Raw genomic sequence first — 25592 nt, forward strand, 5'->3', positions numbered from 1 at the left:
AGTGTAAACTCGTGTTTGCTCACATAAATGTGTGTTGCATGCAAGCATGCACTTTTCCCTCCCCCCCCCGCCCCCCCAACAGACAGACAGACAAACAAACAAACACTGTAGTTTGACAGGCTACTACCCAGTGGGATTTTGAAACACGATGTCTGTTTTCACTATTTGACCTTGCTGAAGAGTCTTTTGGGCCCAGGCTAAGAGCTAAACTGGAACATCATTCCCTAACGTAGTTATCAAGCTGTGTTTTCCCATCCCACCTGGCAATAAAAACCTATCGTAACTCAGTTGTCCTTAAGTGTGACAAAAAACCCTATGGCTCTTATATCATAGCTAGTCCCTTAAAATGCACTTGTTACTTGTCTATGCTGATGATAAAATTGGCTGCTGCATGTGCAAACAGTGGCTGACTTTTCAAGAAATGCGTCTGCAATATTCTCTGCCCTCCTCCAGATTAAGCACTAAAGACAAAGGGTGAAATCCTGGCAAAATTTCCATGGACCTCAATAGGGCCAGGATTTCACCTTGATCTCTGTACAAGCATTTGATTTCCTAACTAGTAGTACATGGTGTTTTCTGGCCTGTCTGAAAGCGCCCTCTGGTGTACACACCTTAAAACAAATTACACTTTAATTATGTTGCTTCATTCTGTTATCTTCCTTTGTTAATTCTGTATGTTACAGTGAGTAGCATTATTATTTTGAGAGTGCCAACAATGTGCTTCGTGCTGTGTAGAACCTAAAGGAAAACATAAATCCTATGCCTAGGAGCTTATGCTGTAAGCACAGCAACGTACAATAATCTGGCAATATTTGTTTTCTTGGACAGTATTTACCCTATGCAATGTATCAAATGGGATGTTGTACATTCTGCTCCCAGAATTATACTACCTTTTCCTTGCCGAAGTTCCATGTACGTGCCTGAAATCAGACTCTGGCCATATTCCTTCTAATCAGGAGTGCTGGCTGCACAGTTCCTCCTTGGAATTATCAGCAGGTTTTGTAACATTTTACCTCAGACAGATACACAAGCAGATCAGCTGCTACTTTAGAAGATAGTGTCACAGCCTTATTGAGGAAAGTGGATTGTAAAGAGACACAGGAGGTACTCTAAAAACGAATACAAAAAAAGCTCTTTTTTTCCCCGGGAAAAAAAAAATCATATCATTGCTAGCACCAGCGCAGCTCCCATGGCAGCTGCAATAATGGGAGTGCTAGTATAGTCCAGTCACAGGCGTTTAGTCATTGTGGTGCTTAACTCTGGTCAGAGCAGGTCCAAACAATGTGGTGTTTAAAATGCCGGCAGCTGCCAGTGCTTAGTCCACCTAAAGAAGAGCTCCCACTGGTGGAACAGCACTGATGGGAAATTTTAAAGAAATAAAATCTAGTATAGGTAAACCCCTGTGCACACATCCTTATTTACCTAACCATTCACCAGCAGTGGCTTCCCAAGTGAATCAGCAAACTATCCCGCTGCTCCATGCAGGATCCTAGAACTCCCTCTCTCACTTAGTTTCAGAGATGAGTGTGGGAGATGGTATTTTGTGGCATTAAACAGTATGTTGTGCTGAGGTCGTTTCTTAGGTACGTTTTATTCAATAAAAGGGTGTTGAGATTCCACGTGGAATGTGAAACTCTCATTGTTGAAACCACCCTTGTTTCTAGCATTCAGCTCAGTTGGATAATAATAGTAATCATAATCATCATTATTATTATCATCATGACCATAGGACCTAGGAGCTCTAGTCAAGAACTAGTGCCCAATTTGTGCTAGGTGCTGCACAAACAGAGAACAAAAAGACAGCCACTGCCTCAAATGCATCTCTTTTACCAGCTTTTGGTAGTATTTTTTTCATCCATTTACTAACTTTTTTTTCTCTCTCCTCTTGTTTCTTCCTAGGTCGAAAACTGAGAGGAAAAGCCTTTTATTTTGTTAATGGAAAGGTGTTCTGTGAAGAAGACTTTCTGGTGAGTGCATTGCTTTCCTGTGCCTCTCCCGTTGCAACTTGCATGCTGTAACTCAGAGAAACTGTAATGCAAGCAACTCACACAATCCAACAACTGACATTTCAGCAAAAGAATGGCAACAAGCAGCATTCACCAGGAAGGGATTGGGTTGTGTGTTCAGATATGGTGAGGATGAGGGCATGATAAATGGAGAGAGAGAAACAAGCGAGGAACTGATTTTCCCCTTCCTATCAACTTTCTCTGACTGGGCATTTCTGAGAGAGATGAGACACCCTCATGTACTGTGGACAGAGTAGGGCGAGCAGTGCTTAAAAATATTTATTAAATACCTATCTGATTTAGGTGCACTGCATAACAACACACTGAAACAACATTAAGACTTCTGCGGCTCTCTCACATGGCTGTGGAAGTGGCACACTTAGGGCCTGTTACAAAGTCCATTGACGTCAATGGGCTTTGGACCAGACCCTTCCTTTGGGTCCTGGGCTGAACTATGTGAACAACATTGCTCTAGAAGCAGCCCCTCTGGTCATGTATGGAGTGGTTGGTGGTCCCTGTGTAGGTGCATCTGGGTGGCACAAAAATACAGCAATAGAATACAGAAATGATCTTGGACTCTAGGCAGAGAGACAGCCAGTTCTTGGAAACACAAGAAAAGTCAGCATGTAAAGGAAAAAAAAAAAGAGTATGAAAAATAAGTTAATGAAACATTAGTTAAACACTTAGTAAACTTAGTAAAACTAAGACTTTTGGGAGGGTGATTTGTTTTGTTTTGTATTTTTGTTTGTGTTGTTTTAAGAATTAGTTTGTTGGTTATTGGTTGTTAGTTAAATGTTAGTTAGCGAGTGAGTGTGTTCATTCTGCTTCCCCCTCTTCCCCAAAGTGCCCTCTTATTTATCAACCCCAGCGATTGCTATTGGGGAGAAGAGGAGTCGGCTTTCTTTTTCTCTCTCATGTAATTTAAAAACAATAGATGTTAATAATCCAGGCATTGCAAAATGTACAGTCTAATTAAATATATTAAAAATACTTGGTGGGCTCGATGCTCATTTAGACTAAAACCCTTTCTGCTAGTCACGGTATGTAAGGCAGCCTTAAAGTGGATGTCCATTATATTTGGTGGCAGTGGTGTAAAAGTGGCATTAGTGTAATTGAGAATCAGGTCCATATGTTTAGTTCTTGGCAAAAATAACCCTCTGGGCCAAATTCTATTCTGAATTATACCAGCATTAAGCTGGGACAGTGCCACTGACTTCAGCGGTATTCATGCCACATTTATACCAGCATAACTGAAGGTAGAATTTGGCCCTCCAAGTTTACATTTATTAACCTAGTGAGATTGTGTGCCAGATTTCAAGTTAGGCCAGGTTCTATCTGTGTACACCTAATTTACACATACAAATACAAGATGTATATGCATAATAAACACCCGATATTTGCACACACATGATGGTCAAATAAGCTCATATGGATTGCCAGTAGATCCCTGATTTACATGTGCAAATCTGGTATTTGCCCACATATGTTAAATTAAATTTAAACTTAAATTAGCACACTAGTGTTATGGGAACTTACAGACCCTTTTAACTTTGAAAATATGACCCTGTAACTTTGAGATATTCTAATGAGGGCCTGCCCAATATTTGTTCAGACTAAAGAAAAGGAAGTTTTGCTTCATAAGAAATGTTGAGCAGAGTAAGGCAGATCACTCAAAGTGTGTGTGTTACCCAGCCTTGTAAAATGTAAAGCCAATTTTTTTCTCCTTGCAGTATTCAGGTTTCCAGCAGTCAGCTGACAGGTGTTTCATTTGTGGTCATTTGATAATGGACATGGTAAGTGATGCTTGCCTCAGAAAGAAAACAGCATTTTGAATGATGTCTCCAGGGCAAAAGAAATTCATATATAGGATCACCTCATTTGATCTATTAGTCTAGCTGGTGTGATGACTTATGACAGTGAAAGAACCCTAATCCTCTGGCTTGTCATTGCCAGGAAGCAAAACTAGCATCCGTTCATGTTTGTTGCACAGACGTGTTTTCAGTGTCGGGTCAAAATGAACTTTGCTTTGAAGAGCAGGACATTTAAAAACACTGACTTTGACTTTTTATGAACTCCTGCGGCTGTTTATTGATGTTCCTGTCCACACCCATTGCATGAGAGCATGGCTTCCTGCAGCCCATTGAGCTGGGGGCAGATAGGGCATTGGTGGGCTGGGGGCTGAACTATAGTATCTGTTACTATGCTGGTCCTCTCTTTGCTACATGTGTCTCAGCCTGTTGCAGAAGAGTGGAAAGAGGTATTTTCTTTTGTTGGCTCTGTATTTCCTGTCCTTTAATTAGGCAGTGTCCCCATATCCTTAAGGTTTCAGACCGAGTTTAAAGGAAAAATCAGTCACTTTTTCCCTTTGACTTTTGTAATTTTGAAACTCTAAATCTAGCCCCTGCCAACTCTTCTTTCCAGCTAAATAATTCTAGTCTTTTTAATTTCTTGCTATATGTAGATCCCAGCTCTCTTCTATGGACCATTTCTATCTCTACTAAATCATTCTTATAATTAAATTACTGAAACAGGACATAGTATTTCCGATGACACTGCACCATTGTCTGATGTAATGTCATAAGTATATTATTTTCATAAACACATAAGAATGTCTATACTGGGTCAGACCAATGGTCCATCTAGTGCAGTACCCTGTCTTCTGACAGTGGCCAGTGCCAGATGCTTCAGAGGGAGTGAACAGAACAGGGCAATTTATCCAGTGATCCATCCTATGTCATTCAGTCCCAGTGTCTGGCAGTCAGATATTTAGGGACACCCAGAGCATAGGGTTAAAAGCAACAGAGTCCTGTGGCACCTTTAAGACTAACAGAGCATAAGGTTGCATCCTTGACCATTTGGCTAATCGCTGTTGATGGACCTATCCTCCATGAACTTATCTAATTCTTTTTTTAACTCAGTTATACTTTTGGTCTTCACAACATCCCCTGGCAATGAGTTCCACAGGGTGACTGTGTGTTGTGTGAAGAAGTACTTCCTTTTGTTTGTTTTAAACCTACTGCCTATTAATTTCATTGGGTTATGTGAAGGGGTAAATAACACTTTTTTATTCACTTTCTCCACGTCAGTTGTAATTTTATAGACCTCTATTTTATCCCCTCTTAGTCGTCTTTTTTCTAAGATGAACTGCCTCAGTCTCTTTAATCTCTCTTCATATGGAAGCGGTTCCATACCCCTAATAATTTTTGTTGCCCTTCTCTGTACTTTTTCCAATTCCAAAATAGCCTTTTTAAGATGGGACGACGAGAACTGCACTCAGTATTCCAAGTGTGGACACACCATGGATTTATATAGTGGCATTATATTTTCTATCCCTTTCCTAATAGTGCCTAACATTTTATTAGCTCTTTTGACTGCCGCTGCACATTGAGCACGTTTCCAGAGAACTATCCACAATGACTCCAAGATTTCTCTTGAGTAGTAACAGATAATTTAGACCCCATCATTTTGTATGTATAATTGGGATTATGTTTTCCAATGTGCATTACTTTGCATTTATCAACACTGAATTTCATCTGCCATTTTGTTGCCCAGTTACCCAGTTTTGTGAAGTCCCTTTGTAACTCCTCATATCCTGCTTTAGACTTATCTTTCTTGAGTAATGTTGTATCATCTGCAATCTTTGCCACCTTTGGGGTTTACCCCTATTTCTATGAATATGTTGAACAGCACTGGTCCCAGGACAGATTCTTGGGGAGACTCTGCTATTTACCTCTCTCCACTAAAAAACGTAGCCATTTATTCCTACCCTTTGTTTCCTATCTTTTAACCAGTTACTGATCCGTGAGAGGACTTTCCCTCTTATCACATGACTGCTTAGTTGGCTTAGCCTTTGGTGAGGGACCTTGTCAAAAGCTTTCTAAAATTCCAAGTACACTATTTCCCTTGTCCACATGTTTGACACCCTCAAAGAATTCTAATAGATTGGTGAGGATTTCCCTTTACAAAAGCCATGTTGACCCTTCCCAACATAGGGTTCATCTCTGTGTTTGACAATTCTGTTCTTTATTATTGTTTCAACCAATTTTCCTGGTACTGAAGTTAGGCTTACTAGCCTATAATTGCCAGGATCGCCTCTGGAGCCTTTTTAAAAAAATTGGCATTACATTAGCTATTCTCCCATCATCTGGTATAAAGGCTGATTTAAGCAATAGGTTACATTGTTCTGCGGTTTCACATTTGAGTTCCTTCAGAACTCTCACCAGGTGATATTCACCCAACTTATTAATGTTTAATTTATTAATTTGTTCAAAATCTCTTCTATTTATGCATCAGTGTGGGGCAGTACTTCAGATTTTGCCCCCCCCCCCCCCATAGGATAGCTCTGATGTGGGTATCTTCCCCACATCCTCTGCAGTGAAGACCAATGTGAAGAATTCATTTAGCTTCTCTACAATGGCCTTGTCTTCCTTGAGTTCTCCTTTAGTACCTCGATCGTCCAGTGGCCCCCACTGATTGTTTGGCAGGCTTCCTGCTTCTGTTGTACTTAAAAAAAAATTTTGCTGTTAGTTTTTGTGTTTTTTTGTTTCTAGTTGCTCTTCAAATTATTTTTTGGCCTACCTAATTATACTTTTACACTTGATTTGCCAGAGTTTATGTTCCTTTCTATTTTCCTCAGCAGGATATGATTTCCAATTTTTAAAAGTATTTTTTTCTCCTGTAAACACCTCTCTTACTCTGTTTAGTCCTGGTGGCATTTTTTTATCCTCTTACTGGTTTTATATATTTTTTTTTAATTTAGGTTATACATTTAATTTGAGTCTGTCTTATGATGTTTTTAAAAGTTTCCATGCTGCATGCAGGCATTTCACTCTTGTAATTATTTCTTTTAATTTCTGTTTAACTAGCTTCTTCATTTTTCTGTAGTTCCCCTTTTTGAAGTGAAATGCTACTGTGGTGGGTTTCTTTGGTATTTCCCCCTCTCCCCCCAAAGATATTAAATTTAATTATATTATGGTCGCTATTACTCAACTGTTCAGTTATATTCACCTCTTGGATCAGATCCTGTGTACCACTTAAGACGAAATCAGGAATTGCTTCTCCCCTTCCAGGACTAGCTGCTCCAAGAAACAGTCATTAATGGTGATTAGAAATTTTATTTCTGCAGCCCATCCTGAGGTGATGTGTACCCTGTGAATATGAGAATAGTTGAAGTCCCCCATAATTATTGGGTTTTCTGTTTTTGTAGCCTCTCTAATGTCCCTTAGCATTTCACAGTCACCGTCACTATTCTGGCCAGGTGGTCGGTAGTATGCTCCTACTGCTATACTCTCATCTTTTAATGCCTGTCCATGAGCTCTCTTCTGTCTCTGGTTTATTGCAGATCCTGCAGGCTCTAGGGAAATCATACCATCCAGGCTGCTTCCGTTGTGTGATCTGTAATGAATGTCTGGATGGAGTGCCATTCACTGTAGACACGGAGAACAAAATCTACTGTGTCAGAGATTACCACAAGTAAGAACAAAGTAAACAGCTAAGTAAACCTAGTCGAAAACCCACTAATTCAACCTTCAAAATAGTGTGGGTGTATGGACTAGTGTAATGAGCATGGGACTGGGTGCTAGGAACTCCTGACCTCTTCCCTTCCTTCTGCCACTGACTTCCTCTGTGGCCTTGGGTAAGTCACTTAACACCATCTGCAAAATTGATGTAATATTCACCTATCTGTCAGGGGAAATGTATGGTTCAGTTAGCTAATGTTTGTAAAGTGCTTTAAAGGTATAAGAACTAAATCAGCCCTGAAGTACCGGTAAATTCTTTTGAAGCCAATGGGAGCTGCACTTTGTTACACCAGGGGCTGACTCTGGCTTGTAAGAACCAAATATGATTAGGATGTTAGTGCTGAACATATGTGTGTGTGGTGGTGGTGGGTTTTTTTGGAGGGTGAGGGTTAGTATCCATCTTTTTATATGGTTAGTTAATTAAACAAATGATATATCATAAAAAAATCTACTTGCAAATCACTAGTAATGTACCATCTAGGGAGATTAAAGAGCCACTGTCATAGGTAATATTAGACCTACCAGTTGACATACACTTTGAGCCATTCGCTTACTCAATTCTGCTGCCTGATTCCTCTTATGATCAAGGAGGATATTGAAATATACAATAATCCTGCTCTAAGGTGCTCCACAGAATTGCCTTATGTTGCACTTGTGCTAAAGTTTTAATTTCTCGTAGATATAACTATTACTATAAAGTAATGCATACTCCCTTGCACTTGAAACGATTTGAACCCACCCAAAACACTATTCAAGCTTGAACATGCCCCACTGCAATGAAATCGGGCCCCAGGTCTTTTAATATGTCTGTGCATGGATTATTCCTGTGTCTGATTTTCCCTGTCCCCACTTCCACCTCTCTGAGTAGCCATTTTAAACGATTGCTACTTTTTTGTTTTCAGACAGATAATGCAGTGCAATGCTATCCTATTCCTACTTCCTAGTCCTTATTTAAGTGGGGTTCACTGTTCTTTCAAGGACTTCTTCAACCTGAAATCTACCTCTGAATGGCTGAATAATCTGCAGTAAATAGTACTTGTAGATGAAAAAGTAAATCCTAGAGCCAGACCATGAATTTTTTAAACATCCGGATCGCCTTTAAACAGAAAGCAATTTCCTACCTTAACAATAGAAGAGCTGGCACTCTACTATTACAGTGTACATGAGCCGTTAAAAATGGCTTGTATGACCTAGTGATAGAAACTGCTCTGTTCTTCTTCGAGTGCTTGTTCACATCAATTCCAATCAGGTGAGCGTGCGCCGCATGCACGGATGTCGGAAACTTTTTCCCTTAGCAGCTCCCATCGGGTCGGCTGTGGAGCCCCCTGGAGTGACACCTTCCTGGCGCTGGATATATGATCCTGCCGACCCGACCCCCCTTCAGATCCTTCTTACCATCCGTGATGGCCATTGAAACAGTGCTCACTTGCTCAGCAGGTGCTCCCTTGGTGTTCTCCTGTTAGTCATTTGAGTTTCAAGTTAGTGTTATAGTTAATTTAGTACATAGTTGTATAGATAGTTTAGATAGTAGGTTGGGAGCGGGGTCTCTCCCCAATCCCTAACACTCCCCCTTGGGCTCTGGGGCATGCCCAAGGCTTGAAGCCCTGCAGTGCTTGCAATAAGCCTATGCCCATCAGTGACCCCCACAACTCTTGCTTAAAGTGTCTGGGGGAGGCGCACCAAACGGAGAGGTGCAAAATCTGCAGGGCTTTTCGGCCAAGAACCAAGAAGGAGCATGATTTCCGCCTAAAACCACTTTTAATGGAATCCACTCTCCACCCACAGCCGGCTGCGGACCACCAAGATTGGCACCGAGCATGTCCATACAGAGTGCTCCGGCATCCGTACATGACACGGCACCGAGGAAGGACTCTAGCGCAAGAGACCCTTGGCACCGGTGCTCCCCGGCACCGCAGCCAGGAATAGCAGCCCAGCACTGCTCAACTTCTGCAATGCCGCACAAGCGACTCAAGAAGGGCGAAAGGGGGCTCTCATCGGCCCCGAAAACCGTGGGACTGTCAGGGGATGCACGGGCGCACCCCAGAAATGACCCAGTGCAATGTGGGCATGAGTCGGTGCCATTAACTTCGGTGCCCCAGAGGGACCATTGAGTCCGGCACGTAGCGACTCTCTGGCAGGGCAGTGTGAGGTGGAGGTGATGAAGCTGTGGCAGGGGCGTGAGCTTTGGGCCCTCCTCCAATTGACCATAGGGCACATCAGGACCTCCTTAGGCGAATTGCCCACAACGTGGGGTTGCAAGCAGAGGTGGTGGTCGAGGCCAAGGACCCCATGGTGGATATTCTCACTCCTGAAGGTCCATCACGGGTAGCTCTGCCTTTGATCAAGACTGTTCAAAACAACATAAAGACCCTTTGGCAGACCCCGGTCTCGATTCCGCCAACCGCCAGGGACTGGGACTCCTCCTTGATGTGAACAAGTCAACCTTGTCACCGATCTAAAGAATAGAATTCATCAGGGCGGTGCTGGACTCGGTACAGGCAAGGGCATTCCTGCCAGAGACCCGATTCCAAGTCATAACAGACATTATTCAAAACCTCAGGCGGTACCTGACCACTACAGCAAGGGGATGCCCGAGACACCTCGGCCACATGGCAGCCTGCACTTACGTGGTCCGGTATGCCAGGCTGAGGCTCAGGCCATTCCAAGCTTGGCTCGCTTTGGCTTATCGCCTGGGACGCATCAGCCTAGACTCAGTCGTGACGGTGCTACAGCAAGTAATCAAGTCCCTCCATTGGTGGCTCGACCCTCGGATGGTGTGCACAGGAGTCCCCCCTCAACAGCCCACAGCCCTCCTTGTCCCTGGTAACGGACGTGTCAGTGCTGGGTTGTGGGGCACATCTGGGAGATCTCCGAACACAGAGCCTATGGTCAGAGAACGAGCCCTTACTCCATATCAGTATCAGGGAGCTCAGAGCGGTGCGACTGGCATGCCAAACTTTCCAGTCCCTACTGCAAGGCCAATGCGTGGCAGTGATGACGGACAACACCACAGCCATGTTTTACATCAACAAGCAGCGTGGAGCCCAGTCCTCTCCCCTATGTTGGGAAGCCCTCCAGCTATGGGAGTTCTGCATAGTCCAGTCCATTCACCTGGAGGCGTCCTATCTCCCAGGCATGTAGAACGAACTAGCAGACCACCTCAGCAGGTCCTTCGGCAATCACGAGTGGTCCATCTGTCCAGCCAAATCGATTTGTTTGCCACCCGGTGCAACAGAAAGTGCCCAACGTTCTTCTCCTTCCAGAAACACAGCCCGGGTTTGATCTCGGACACATTCCTGCTACCCTGGGGAGACTGCCTCATGTATGCCTTCCCTCCGGTCCCACTCATGCACAAGGTGCTGCTGAAGATCTGCAGAGACAAGGCAAAGGTAGTCCTGCTGGCCCCAGCGTGGCTCCATCAACATTGGTACACCACGCTTCTGGAGCTGTCCGTGGACACCGCGATCGTACTACCACTCTACCCCGATCTGATCACACAGGACCACGGACGCCTTTGCCACCCGGACCTCCAGTCCTTCCATCTTACAGCCTGGAAGCTTCATGGTTAAACTGGATGGCACTCATGCGCTCGGTGAGGGAGGTCCTACTAGGCATCAGGAAACCATCCACCAGGGCCACTTATCTAGCTAAGTGGAAGAGGTTCACTTGCTGGTATGCCCAGCATCACACACCTCCACTCCAGGTGCCTGTACCACTCATCCTGGAGTTTCTCCTACACCTGAAACAACAAAGCCTGGCAGCATTAAGGTACACCTCGCTGCTATCTCAGCCTTCCATCTGGGAGCGTCTGGACGTTCCGTATTTGCCAACCCCATGATAGGGCGTTTCCTCAAGGGCCTGGACAGGTTATATCCGCACATGTTATGAGCTGGCCAAGGTCCCATCCCCTGCTATTATGGCACGTTCCACAAGGGAACAAGTCTCGTCCGCTGCTTTCCTGGCCCAGGTCCTGATACAGGAGATCTGCAGAGCAGCGAGTTGGTCATCGGTGCATACGCTTACCACTCGCTATGCTATCATCCAGCATGCCAAAGATGATGCGGCATTCAGCAGAGCGGCGCTCCAATCAGCAATTCTTTGACTCCGATCCCACCTCCGGGGTAGAACTTGGGAGGCACCTGACTGGAATTGACGTGAACAAGCACTCGAAGAAGAAAAAACGGTTACTCACCTTCTCGTAACTGTTGTTCTTCGAGATATGGCCACATCCATTCCAATACCCACCCTCTGTCAGAGTAGCGGCAAGAAGAAACTGAAGGGGGGGTCGTGTCGGTAAGGTCATATCCCCCGCCATGAAGGCACCACTCCAGGGGGCTCCACAGCCAACCCAACGGGAGCTGCTGAGGGAAAAACTTTCCGACGTCCGTGCACGCAGCACGCGCACACCTGATTGGAATGGATGTAAACAACATCTCTCAAAGAACAACAGTTACGAGAAGGTGAGTAACCGTTTTATCTGCGGGTCTGCAGCTACCAGCTTGGTATGGCTCCTTCTGAGAATAACTAGCCATGCGCACCACTCCTAAAAGTTTTCAATTTTGAAAAACATGTCTAAACACAGGTGCCCTTCCCTTCTAGAGAAAACAGAGTACTGAGAGTCGGCCTCAGAAATAGGTTCTCAAAAGTGTTTATTCCAAAATGGCAGCTCCTCAGATCAGAGCAGATTCTCTCAGTCACACCAGGATATAACTGGCATAAATGGCATTTTTCAATGGATCATGTACAATATTCGTTGATAAAGTCCATGGTCCGGATGCTCCATGGCCTGGATGTATAAAAAATTTGTTGATTGGCCCTGGGATTTACTACTTACTCCATAAGTAATGTTTACTGCAGATTGCGCAGCCATTTGAGCCAATATGAGGGCTATATGGTGGTATCCAGTTTGTTAGTTCATTTTGTAAACAAACACTTGGAATGAAAAGCTCTTCACACCACTATCCTTGCAGGTAAAGTGAAAAACCACATACTGCAGTTTACCTCTTAGTCAGAACATACAAGCCTCTTTCATACAGATGGTATATGTGTAACTGTAATTTCTCATTGCTCTTGTAGAGTTTTAGCTCCAAAATGTGCAGCATGTGGACATCCCATTCTGCCAACTGAGGTAAGAACCTTTTTTACTATTGCTTACAATTCTTATTCCACTGCTTTCCTGGGGACCCCTAGGATCATGCCATTTTTTCCTTCATGCTTGACTCTCTGTCAGACTGAATGTTCTCCTGGCTCATAAGAGCTGTACGTTGTTTCCTCGAGTGTTGCCTTCACAGCAGTCTCAGCCTCTGTTGGCCCAAGGTTGAAGTGCAGTGTCTGAGACTCAGTAGTTCCTTTGCTTGATAGTTCAGGTTGCTACCACTGGGTTAATCTGCTCTTTTCACCTTCTGTGAGATTTCATTGCTGTTACTGGTAGGTCAGACTAACTTGTCCCTTAGTCAATACCAAGCTGTTGATTTTGAAGAGTGTTCCACATATGAGGGAGTGCCCTCAACTAGATTTGAGTTCTTATTCACCATAGTCTTGTTAATTTGGTGTCTTTTGGTAGAATCAGTTAACAATGCTGACACTTTCTCAGAAATGTGAAATATTGAAGGATTTCACATACTCCTTCTGTATCCATTTGGGATTGACTTGGCCAGCAGAAATCTTTCTTTTAGTCTCTGATATTCAGTTTTCCAGGGATGCCTACAGTAGATTGATGAAGAAGCTTTGCTGAAAGCAGATCTGCAGATGGCAGGCTTTATTTGAGATTTTCTACCAGTGGCCCACATGCATTTGTTCAATATCCACATTGCTGCAGGAAGAAATTCACAAAACCCACGTGTCACATCCTCCTTTATCTGCCATCTGTTTAATATATTTATTGCTTTAATATTTACAGGGGTCCGATGAGACCATTCGGGTTGTGTCCATGGACAAGGATTACCACGTGGAATGTTATCACTGTGAGGTGGGTCAACAGCTTTCTAAGGGCAAAGTGAAAAAATACTATTTTAAAAAGAAATAAAATATGCAGGTATCTTGGAAACTCAGCAGATCAGCAAGAGCAACCTCATGTTGTTAAGTTCCTACAGCAGTTATTAACTGCTGAAAAATGTCCAACATAATATGTCTAGGGTCTTCAATGGAGTAAAACGGTGGTGAATCCAGCCTGGAAATTTTAAGAAAAATGCTAGTGTATTTAAGATGTATAGGGACATAACTCACCATAAGATCTAAGTAATAAAGAAAAACTACTAAACCAGACTAACCTTACTGTGCTGGAGGTTGAATCTTACAGATGCTTATGATGGATACTTTCCTGCCCTGACAAATCTAGGTACTAGGGGCTTATTTTAAAAGAGCTGTCAACAGTTTAAGTGCTCATGTCCTTATTAGAGAATATGATCTCCTTTAAATACTGGTGTCAGGTACTAGTTGGTTCTTGCAGCAGAAAGCAAATATACATTTTAATAGCCACTCTGGTCTTTTTGTAGGATTGTGGGATGGAACTCAATGATGAAGATGGACATCGCTGTTATCCTCTAGATGAACATTTGCTTTGTCACTCCTGTCACCTGAAGCATATAGAGAAAGGCACAACTCCAGCAGCTATGTACCAGCATCACTACTAGTCAGTACTGCTAATTCCCAGAATTAGCCTGTCAGAGGACTTGTTATAGTACACATTTTCCCCCAGTTGATTTCCAGTATGCATTTTCCCCAATCAGTAATTTACAGTAAGAGGATACAGAGACATTAGCTAGATTTTTTTCGAGGTTTGTATGTATGTGAGCTCCACTCATATCACAAATACGTTTATTTGAACATGTAATGTTTTCCAGGCTGGTCGATTTATTTTCCCATGCCTTTTTACAATCTCAAGAGCTCTTTGCTTTCACTTGGGAAGATTTTTCAGTAGAAGGATAACCATCTATCACATCAGTGAGTTCATATGATGCCATGCACAATTAATAAGCCACAGACCTCTCTACCTGCCTGCTGAGAACATTTCTTCAGTCTGTGAAGTGGTTTCTGACAAGCACGTTTCATCAAATCCCCCAAGGATATCAGCTTATTAATACTGATTCTTAGAATCTTTATAATTCTTTAGAAAAAGGGCTCTGTGCATAAAAGCACATTCAGACCTTTCAGTTTGTTCCCAGAACTCCGATGCCAGCCCAGCTGTGAAATGGTTGTGACGCAGAATAGCAATCTGAGCACAAACAAACCAGGCATCTCACTTGGCTGCTGAATGTCCACATCCCAACAATTATTTTTTTTAAAACTGGAGCAAGATATACAAAGCCATCTTGGCAAATGTGGTCACCTGTGCTGCTGCTTGTGCATAAGCATGGTACACTAGGATCACTTTGTTGTATAAAGTCTGAGCAGCAAATTACATTTGAAAAGATCTGGATGCTGAAAATATGTACGGGAGGGCAATCTATCTCCCATTATCTCTTGCAAAGGTCACTTTAGAAAACAGCTCTGTGCACGCAGACACTTCCTAAGCCTTTCATTTTATCCATGGAGCGCAGACATCAACACTGCTGTGAAAAAGGTGCAAGTCAAGAGGGCTCAATACTCACTTCTACAGTGTTTATCCAGCTCAGACCTGTTTCATAACGGTGCCTATTTAGAGTTCTGGGAACAGATTCAAGAGCATGATGAAGGCTTTATGTTTGCACAGATTTAGAGCCTAACTCTGCAACCCTCACTTGTGAGTAAGCCCGTTGACACACATGGATTTGCTCACATGAATAAGGATTACTTACGTGAGCAGGGCTTCCAGGATTAGATCCTTATTTTTTTTGTTCCGTTTAGAAAGCAAAAATGGCAAATGTTTTTCCTTTTTAAACACCCATGCCTTTTAATCAAAGAAAATGCCTCCCAATGGGTACACAGCTATGTGTGTGGTAAATATGCGATGGGTATTATTTACAGTACACATACTGTGCGTATTAAAGCTTTGCAGAAACTGGTATACAGGTACCATTTTTTTAATTTAAAAAACCAGCTGTTTCCACTGCTGTTTAGTGTCTGTGAACTGACCTCCCCAACGTATCCTAAGTGTATTGAAGACTAATTAAATACTAACTAAATCCTTTTGCATCAGAGCTAAGCTATTTATTCAACCCTGTTTGATAGTATGGTGTACAGTTTCCTCCAAGATCCACCATGAAACAGTGCTGACTAAATTAGCGAAACAGTGGTAACTACATTCCAGGAACGAGCCAGAGCAAAGTAGCAATACTCTTCAACCAAACATCTCTCCCAATAACAACTTTCTGGCGGTAGCTAACTGCTTGAAGTTTAAAAAAAAAAAAGGGGGGGGGGGGCAGATTCTGCCACTCGTACTCCCATTTAATAGTATCTTACTCCAGGAGTAGTCCCACTGAAACGAATGGAGAAATAAAGTATTACTCAGCTAACGGTGGCAGAATCTGACTCACAGTTGATGATATGCTGATATATACATTTCTCCCCCCTCCATCCTTAGCTTAGAACTGAGAGAGCCCAGTCCTGAAAGTGCTTCCTACAAATTGCTGAGCATGCTCAACTTCACTTTGCAGAATTGGGGGCAGCTGATGTTTTTGTTTTTTTCCCCCTTCACCGAATGTCATGAGAGGGGCATTTTGTCCCACAAAGCAATAGCTCTCAGCATCCCAGCCAGTCACTTTCTGTCACTATTTCCAATGACAACAGCAAACTTCCAGGTGCAGCAGTCACTTTGTCGTGAGGCCAGATAGGGCTCTTTCAGAGCTATTGATCATGCTGTTCCCTGATTCTTGTGGTAGAGGATGCAAGAAAGCAGGCAGATTGCTCCATTTGCCTGGAGACCATGAGACAAGCAACTTTCACATCTCCCCACTCTCCTTTCATCCACCTCTCTTTCTTCCTTCCTCTCTCTCCTATGCGCACACTCTCTAAGATTGTCTAGATTAGTGGAGGAAACTTTTGCTGAGTGTTTTTTAACACCTTAAAATATTAATTTGCATTAACAACTTACTACATATCCTCATTTGCCACAATGTGAGTAGAAATAAACAGAACCCAGCAATAGCAGATTTTTATGCTGAGATTGTTCAGCCAGGCACGGGTTTAATCAGTTGCACAAGCAAGCGTAGTCAGTGGGGAGGGTGTTGGTTTAACAGCTGCAGGGGAGAACTACGATACGATTAGTAGTGATGGGCAGGTTTCCAATCCAATGCCTCAGTTTGCCCTGACTGTCCTGCTCTAGCCAGAAACCAGGCAAGGCTCTGGACTCTGATTTTGGCCCAGGGCTTGGTCAGATCAGCAAACACCCCTACAGAGCACAGCAAACTGATATTTATGACCCATCCATTAGGTGAATGCCTCTGCATGTACTTCATTGTGACTGCTGCCCTTTGGGACGATGCCACTGGAATAAGGTTGGCAAGCAAGTCCTCTAACGAAGGCCAGAAAGGATGGTTGGTTAGGGCTGTTCAGCAAGCTTTGAACAAGTGGGGTAGTTTAGCTCTGAAGCCCCAATATCCCCAAAGACTTACAGCCTTCAGATGAGTGAGTGAGGAATATTATTAAGGACTGGTAGTCACTGCACTAGTATTGAGAGAAATATTCCTATGCTAGTGCCCTTGACTCTGAGGCATGAGGGGGGGTTTTTACTGGTGATTTCAGCAGGAGCAGAATCCGCTCCAAGATGTACAAGGACCAGAACATGGAACTGGGGGGCTCACTATGCAGCTGTTGAACAACAGCCGGGGGAGGGAGGGCAGGAGGGATGCTGATGCAGCGGCAGTGCTATACACAAGAAGGCTGAGCCAGGTGTAGTAACACGTAAGGACCAAATCCTGCCAGGTGCTGAGCACCCTGGACTCCATTTACCGTAATGGAAGTGGAGGCTGCTCTGCTCTGCACAGGATCCAAGCCTGTAGTGCTTGCAGCCACACCCAGTAGGTGTTTGAAAAAAGTAGTTGCAATCTAAGATTGCGCCAAGGTACTTGGGTGGAAAGCAACTATAGTAAATTGGCAACTAATGAACATCACTGACTCTTCCTTGTAAACGAAAGCATTCTGACCGGAGAATATATGAATAACTTCATAGGGATGAGGCATAAATGCCAGGCCTGGCACGACTGCTCTTCCTCAAGAGATCAGTAATCCCATGGCTAAGTTTTATTAGTGATACTGACTTTCCGAAAGCCACCGGTATGCGTGCATTTCTGGTCATAATGTGGGGAAGATGTGAAAACACTAACAAGAACTGGACTCTTTTAAACACAATAGACTCCTCAGTCATTTAGGGCAACATCTGAGTGATGCAGAATAGAGATGATTGGGTTATTTTGGGCTGCAGTCAGACCAGAGGAAAAGCCATCTCACAAGAAGTCTGCTTGTTGTTAATTTAAAAATATACCCATGGAAAACTAGTCAATGACACTCAAGTACAGGACAACTTACTGATCAATAGATATTGGCAGCTTCTTCTTGGGTTTAAACTGACACTCTCTTCTCTAACACTAAGAGGGGAGGGAAATGAGAGAATGAAAAGTTACTCTGTGGAAAGCCTCTCTTGGCCTGTCATTCTGCTCTGAGTTACACTGGAGAAGATTTCTCTGAACTGACGGAAAATTCAGCCTCCGGTTCCACATGGTGTCTTGTTTCTCATGCGAGCAATCCCAGAGCCCTCATCATTGGGGAAATGGAGGATTGTCCTACTTTCATTGTTAAAGTTCTATAAATTATGAGTGATGTGAAAGTTTTTTTTTCTCCTGGTGTGTTTACAGAGAGCTAGGCGGCAGCATTAAGCAATTGGGAATGGAATGTATATGTTTGTGTTTTTGAAGCTAAAGTGTACTGAATAATTGCTCACCTGCCTGTTTTAACTTGTACTGTTTGATCTTTGTCAGTCTGAATGAATTCAAGATGCTTTTTGTTCCTGTTATTTGGAGGAAGATATTTACTGGTTGTTTTAAAGTCTGATGTACATTTTCATCTCTGAGTTACTTATTTGCCAAGGCCCTCTTCCCCTCAGATTTCACTGGAAGGTGTGTGGGTTTAGAGGGCTGCCTTTGCAGCAGCATCTCCTCCTAGCCCTGGAACCCCATGGAACTCCCTCTACAAGTACTCTGCAGGATTTGGAGGGATGGTAGTGGCAAGAGCTTGTCCTCATCACGTTCTCCCCTTCCCAGGCTATGGATATCTGAACCTGTGCTGATGCTGCTAGTAGTGGCCCCAGGTCTGCACCTGTCTCTGCCAGGGGGTTTTATGCAGGCCAGGGAACCTGAAAGCTATGCTGTCAGGGGAGAGGGAGGACCAGGACCTCTGAGGAACTGTGGATTTCCTTCCTCAGGGACCATGGAGATCTGTGGGGTCAGAGGCTCCACTCCCTGTCCTCAAACACCTCCCTCAAGGGAAGAATGCCAGGAAACTCTTAGCCTGCAAGGTGCTGAGCAGCCTACCTCCCACTGACTTCACGGGGAATTGAGGGCACTCACCACTTTGCAAGAACAAGCCTTCTGCAAGGTCAACCTGGCAGACTTTCCTGGGCCACCTGTACCTTTTGCCATGGGTATTTTGGCAGGAGAGGAAGAGTAGGTTTTAAGCAGTTTAAAGCTGCCTCTGTGGAGAGGTAAGAGCAAGATGGAGCTATCACAAAAAGTGTGACACATTCTGGCTTATTACATGGCTTATAAACATCATCTCTCTTCTCTTAATGTGCATGTGCAATCTTTTGTTAAATGAGCTCTTGAAAGCAGCAGTATGCTCTGAAAGTTAGTCTAGTCTTTACGTGTGGAAAGAGCTTTGCTCTTTTAATTACCTTTTAGGGTAAAGGATGTTTTGAAGTCTCCATTTTGCATATGATTATTCATTACAGCCAAATAATTATTTAAATGAAAAATATCTAGGGTTTGCTTTCAAAAACCAAGGTTTAAAAGATTTTTAACTCAGCTCATGCTTTTAAACACATACATTCTCTATTATTTAGAAGACTGATGTTGGCTTAAATTTGGATTTTTGCATAAAACTTGGAGCAAGACGAAAAACTGCAGTGAAGACATTTGTGTGTGTTTTAAAATAACAGCATGAAAAGTAGTTAGGGTCTAAAAGATTCGCAAAACTGCAGCGGCTACTAAAAGAAACTGAGGGCCCAATCCTGTGTCACTGAAATCCAATGGAGATTTGTCATTTATTTCAATGGGAGCAGAATTGGGTCCTTGTTTAAAGAACACTTACGCTTGCTACCAGTTTTCCTTTTTTCATAACTTCACCACGTTGGCCTGATCCTGCAGATGCTCTGAATGTAGAACTGCTATTGACTTTGGCGATAGTTCTGCTTGTGGGCTGGCTGCCGAACTGATCCTGATGCTAAGAAATCTCTTTATCCTTTGAAGGGTTATGCTTGTATTTAACTTTATGTATATGAGTTGTCTTATTGGAGTTAGTGGGCCTACTCACATACCCTGAAGTAAAGTGTGTGTGTACAAGTTTTTGCTGGATCAGGGCCAAAATTATTTAATGTATAAATGATGCAGGCATGGGAATAAATGGTATACAATTTGTTTTAAATGGTCATTTAAATATACTGGGGCCTCTTTGTTTAAGTAACTTAAACAGTGGGTGCTGATTTTAAAAAAAAAAAAAAAAAAAAAAAAAAGCATGTTGTCAAACAATGCTCTTGTTTTGGGTGGGAGACACAGGGCGCTTATGGTAATGGAGGAGCCAAAGGTCTTTTTGGGGGGGAATTGTTCATCATATTACCATAAAATTAGTTAACAGATTTTTTTGAGATTTCCCCACACACACACTCTATAGAGTGGACACAGCTCTGCTCCTTCTGACTTCAGGGCAAGGAGTATCAGGCCCCAAAAGCAAAACACTGTGTATCCTTTTTCTGTCTGTCTGTGGAGTTACAGGGGGATTGTGCTTTGTATAATAGAACTGCCAGGTGTATTATGCCACTGAGATCTCACCATGGTGATAGCAAGTATCTCTAGGGTTTCCGGGCAAGCTTTTATAGGTGAATGTGGGATTCAGTGGTCGTTGCTTATACTGGGCTACATTATTGTGTAACACTGATGAAGTCAATGTCATTGCAATAGGGAAGGATTGGGTCAACAACATATGCTGCCCCCATCCTAAAAGACTGACTGAACATCTAAATCTGACAGTGAGAGTCAGAAGACTTTCCCTACTCCCATCACATGGCAAGTCCACTTTCTATGACACTGGCTATATGGCACTGTTGTGTACACCTAAGAGAAGCAGATCTAGCAGTCTGCGTTCTCTGGTGGGCTTTGGAAATACCCACCTTTTTGAAACAGCCCTTCAGAGGGCTCAGAGGGAAATAAACTGACTGAAGAGAATCAAAATTCAGGCTTCTGTAGCACTAAAATTCCTGAGCCCACTAAAAGGGAAACAGGAGATCATGCAGCAGAGTGCACCACCTGCCAGCCTGAGGAAAGAAGTTAGGCATAATTTCTGCCGTATGTGGAAAATATATAATCTAGTGCCTTTAGGTGATAGTTACCTCACAGAGATTGTGTCCCGTATGCTCTAGTGTTTGCTGCAAAGATGAATGAATAACTTGCTTCCAGAACTATTTTTATGCCCGTACTAATAGTGACCCTTATTCCCAATGCAGCTGGTCTGCAGTATACACCCACACTTGAACTCAGGCACACACCGGAATTACACTGCTTTCTACTCCAGAAAGTAAATCCAGGATCCAGGTTGAAATACTGAATGGTACTAATTTTTGTTGCCTTAAAACTCAGATCCAGAAGAGCGTGTACTAGAACTGCTGTTGGTGTAACTAACCTCGGCTACATGTGAATATGGTTTTTTTGTTTTTTTTTTTCTTCCTTCTATGCTGTTAAATATTTATAATGAAGGCCTGTAGCAATGGCAAACCTTTTGGCCTGCTGTGATTTCAGTGATTAAAAAGAATATAATACAATAACTCTGAGTCTGAATTCTTTTCTCACGTGATTACTGTATATTCAGTCAGGTCAGAAATTGAGGGGGAGCAATTTATATTGTAAACTGAGGGATTGGGTCAGCTGGATCTGTAATGAAAAACAAATACTTGATGAAACAAAACTTTTATCTTTAGGCCTTCATACTTCAGCGTACAGAGATTCCAACCACAATTCATCCCCCATCCCTCCCCTACCCCAATTTCAACATAGAAACCTAGCTCAGACCTAGTCCATCTTTTTAGTAACTGTGTGCTCTGTCCCTGTAGCAGTCTCCCACAGGCATTTATTGTTCTAAGGTTTCCTTCTGAGTGCTAGCTACATCCTCCTGCCCTCCTTGCTCCTATAAATATTTTCCTAAAAGCATTCTTGATCTTTTGAAAAAAGTTCTTTAGAATATGTTTATTCTGAAGTGTCTAATTTATTTTTCACACCTGACTTAAAGGTACGTTGTCTTTTCTCTCATGCACAGATCTCCTCCCTGTTATTTTGAGACACTTCATTTTGAAATTGGTCCAGTGTCGCCTTGAAGCATCGGATGTTGTCTTGAGCACAAATATTTCACTAGTCGTGCCTCACCCTCCCAGCCTACAGACTGGAATTCCCTGTTCACTGAAAAATCTTAAATTTTGGACTTTTTCACTTTTCAACATGATTGACACTGGCAGGGTCCTACCTACAATTATGCCTGTAAGGAAATATTTTCCATTTTTTGGAGAGAAAATAGGGAGAAAAACCAGCTGCACCAGTTTGTTGATACATGGGGTTATCGCCACACCATGAGTGTATTGTTAGGTAAATAGCCTTAGATTTGTACCTATTTTTTATTGGGACTAATAATTACATGGTCAGACTGCAGTACCACTTTAAAGTGCCATATAACTTGTTACTAGTCTACTACAGAATTACTATTGTTAAAGGAGAAAACTTACAGAAATAATGTGTGTGAATAACCTGATAGCCTGGCAGAACTGAAGAAGCCTCACTGACTTGTCAACTCCTAATTAGACCCTCCTTCTCCGCCATTACTTCTGAACTTTCCCTGCAACAGACCAGAAGTCCTCTGGAGGACTTGGCTATTCTGTGATCACAGGGTCTGATGACCGCTTGAGTCGCCACACACAAGCTGGTTTTAATCTAGCTAGCTCAGGTCCCAGAGCAGTGAAACCGTGGTGTGTGCAGGTTTCTGTGCAAGCAGTACAAGCCTGCCCAGAACCCTGGGTAATTACTCCTGGGACTAGCTTGTGCTGCAGCAGCTTTGGTGCTCTGGGACCTGAGCTAGCTAAATGAATGCTTATCTACAGTGGTGTGAGTAGAAATCATTTCTTGCTGGTACTGCACTCATAGGAGGGACACAAGGGGCGGCATGTGACCTCCCCAAGTGACCCTCCATGTGACTCCTCCCCAGCCCGGGGCGCCGATGCTCTCCATGTCCCCTCCGACACCCCCTTACCTGTCTACAATTTTACAACTGCATCTGTTAACCTGCTATACAGGTTTTTAGGTTTGCAACTCCGTGAACCTCTGCCTGTTTGAGATTTGATTATTATTTAATTTTGCTGGTCATAATGTGGGAGGGTATCCTCTCCATCCTCTGCTCATAAGGTTATGTATGTGTGTCTTGTAGCAATCTTCTGAACACCAGTTGGAAGGAATTTTCTTTTCAGTAAGTGTGGACTGATTCTTTTCTCTTTTGGGGGTACACACTGATTAACACAAAACAATTGGGGCTGTTAAACTTTCTTTGAATTCCATAGAAAATTAAGTTTAGCTATATTTTCCGGTACAGTGATGAAATGGGTGTTTGTATGTACAAACATCAACATGCTTAACTACTCACTTTCCCCCCAAATATGTAGTATTCAGTCTGTTTATATGGAATATGGAAGTTGGATGAGGAGCCATTTCAGCATATGTATGACTTATTAAAAGACGAATTTTAAGTAGAATTGTATCCTTAACTGCTTTATGGTATTGTAGCCAAACATTGCATTTTAATGGGGGATTGAACTTCCTTTATAGGAACTGAACAGACTCCTAAAACTCGTACCACAAACGTGGTCCATGGACATGCAAATAATGCCATTATCTTCAATGGGGTTGATCAAATGATTAAGGGTTTACAGGATTAGGTTCCAAGTTTGTAAATTGTTCTGCGTGAAACTGACAATGCCTGAGCTGTCAGATCAGAAGGAGCTTCATTTGAATAAAGGTGGGCAGATGTGTGATAAATCTTAGCTCCCTTGCTAAGATGAGGAACATATTTTCTGCAAAGTTCTTGGCAGATTCCTGAGGCAGGTGATTTAAGGCCGTCAGTGTCCGGCATTATAATCTTCACTTATAGTTCTCTCACCCACAAAGCTGGAAAATGAGGCATTTGTTTTCTTTATTTTGCTGCTCCAGTTCCAGTTAACAACATTCATATTAGACTAGTTTGGCTGCAAAGAAGAATTCTATGTACGCTGGGGACAACACTTGATTTCTGTCAGGATGCAGAACTGGGCTGACATCAGAATCCAAATATCCTCTGGTCAATGCAAGCAGAGGCATTCCTCTAATGATTTGGACTTGATCTGATGCAGTATGGATGTCATGGATAATTCAGACCAATGAGGAGAAACAGAATCAAAAACATGTTTAAACACCTTCCACGTCTTCCCCCGCCGCCCCCCCCTTCCCCTCTTGAGGACTCCTGACCATCTTAACAGCACAATACATATGCTAACAAACTTAAACAAAGCCTTTGTTTAAGTTTGTTAGCATATGTATTGAGGTCCAGATACATGCCCTGATCGTGGGAGCCCTGGGCTCCTGGGACCCCCACAACGACCCAGTACTGAGAGTGTGCAGAGTCGGTCGACGCTACGCCCGGCTCATGAGACAGCTCATGGTGTCTGACGTCATCAGGTGGTCCAGAGACATCCATACGGACACATCACGGGACACCGTTAATACCACATTGAGTAATCGAGACCACCGACCAGGGAAATAACCCACTTCCTTCCCTGATAAACCAAGGGATGCACCCTACCCATGTACTTATCCGCTACACTGATACTGACTTGGACTCTTAATATATTTCATGGGTGGCGTACCCGAGCCCACTTATCCACTGACACTTGAAAAACTCCTGCCCCCCAATCTGGGTCTATGCTGGTTATGTGATATGTATGTATCTCGTGATCCTTGTAACTGATATCTGTAATCCCTCATAACTCAAACCTGACCCCAGATGTACAGTACCTTCCCTCTTTACTTGTGTATATTTAATTTTAAATATTAACTTTAATAAAAATTTTAATGCTGTTAAAGCCAGATAAAGAATAAATGCCCTCCCTAGTCGTGTTCTGCTCAGAGCACAGCCCATCCCCTCCCCCCCGAGTGGGGGAAGCCCCTAGTCTTTCTGGTACCCTGTGCCCAGTAAAAATCTCTTGCCGGTACTGTGTACTGGTGGGTACTGCCCTACTTGCACATGTGGCAATTCAGTGTGCAGCAACCTGGAGTGTAAACCTGTGCAGTAGATCAAAGTGCACCAGGGAACTGTTAGCATGCAGCAAGCAGGACCCACGCTGACAGTTAGTGAATAGCAGGCTAGTGGGCTGTAGTTTCACACCCCAGCTTGATGTGCACTAAATTGCCATATAGACAAGCCCTTAGTCTGACACCACCCCACGCTGTGAAAACACTTTTCTTTCTGCCTCCCCACCACTTTGGTCTTGTCTGGCTGGCTAGTCCCGTTTCCTCCTGAACTCCATCACTCATGTTCCTTCCTGACCCTCAAATATCTCCTACCTGACTCCTCACCCCCCCACCCCATTTTCCCCACCTCAGAGGCTGGATTAGAAACCAACAGTGGGAAATCTTGCCACAGCGAATCAGTGAGGATTTCTTACAGCAAGGAGGCAGGGTGACATTCACTCCAGGCAAGCTATCCCTTGTTAACATCCTAGCCAACCCTGACAAACCTTTAGGAACAGCCCATCTCTAATAGTATGTGTCTAACAATTAGCCAGTTTAAAGGTAAAAGCTAACATACTGCCAAGCAATGAGACTAGCTCCGTACTCTAATTGAAGTAGGCAGATAGGAAGCATGTTGTGGTGGCATG

The 25592-nt window shown here is 43.3% G+C and overlaps 1 protein-coding gene across 2 annotated transcripts in view; it reads left to right on the top strand.

The window, feature by feature from the left end:
- Positions 1–18502, top strand: part of LIMD1 (LIM domain containing 1) — a 56338-nt gene extending 37836 nt beyond the window's left edge. For both annotated transcript variants that reach the window (XM_054019630.1, XM_054019631.1), the window contains exons 4-9: positions 1900–1967; positions 3737–3799; positions 7348–7478; positions 12602–12653; positions 13425–13493; positions 14020–18502. In XM_054019630.1, the coding sequence (XP_053875605.1) occupies positions 1900–1967; positions 3737–3799; positions 7348–7478; positions 12602–12653; positions 13425–13493; positions 14020–14157 (521 nt within the window). In that variant the 3' untranslated portion in view covers positions 14158–18502. The remainder of the gene's footprint in view (positions 1–1899; positions 1968–3736; positions 3800–7347; positions 7479–12601; positions 12654–13424; positions 13494–14019) is intronic.
- Positions 18503–25592: the final 7090 nt, after the last annotated feature.

Source organism: Malaclemys terrapin, chromosome 2 (assembly GCF_027887155.1).
Source record: "Malaclemys terrapin pileata isolate rMalTer1 chromosome 2, rMalTer1.hap1, whole genome shotgun sequence".
NCBI lineage: Eukaryota > Metazoa > Chordata > Testudines > Emydidae > Malaclemys > Malaclemys terrapin.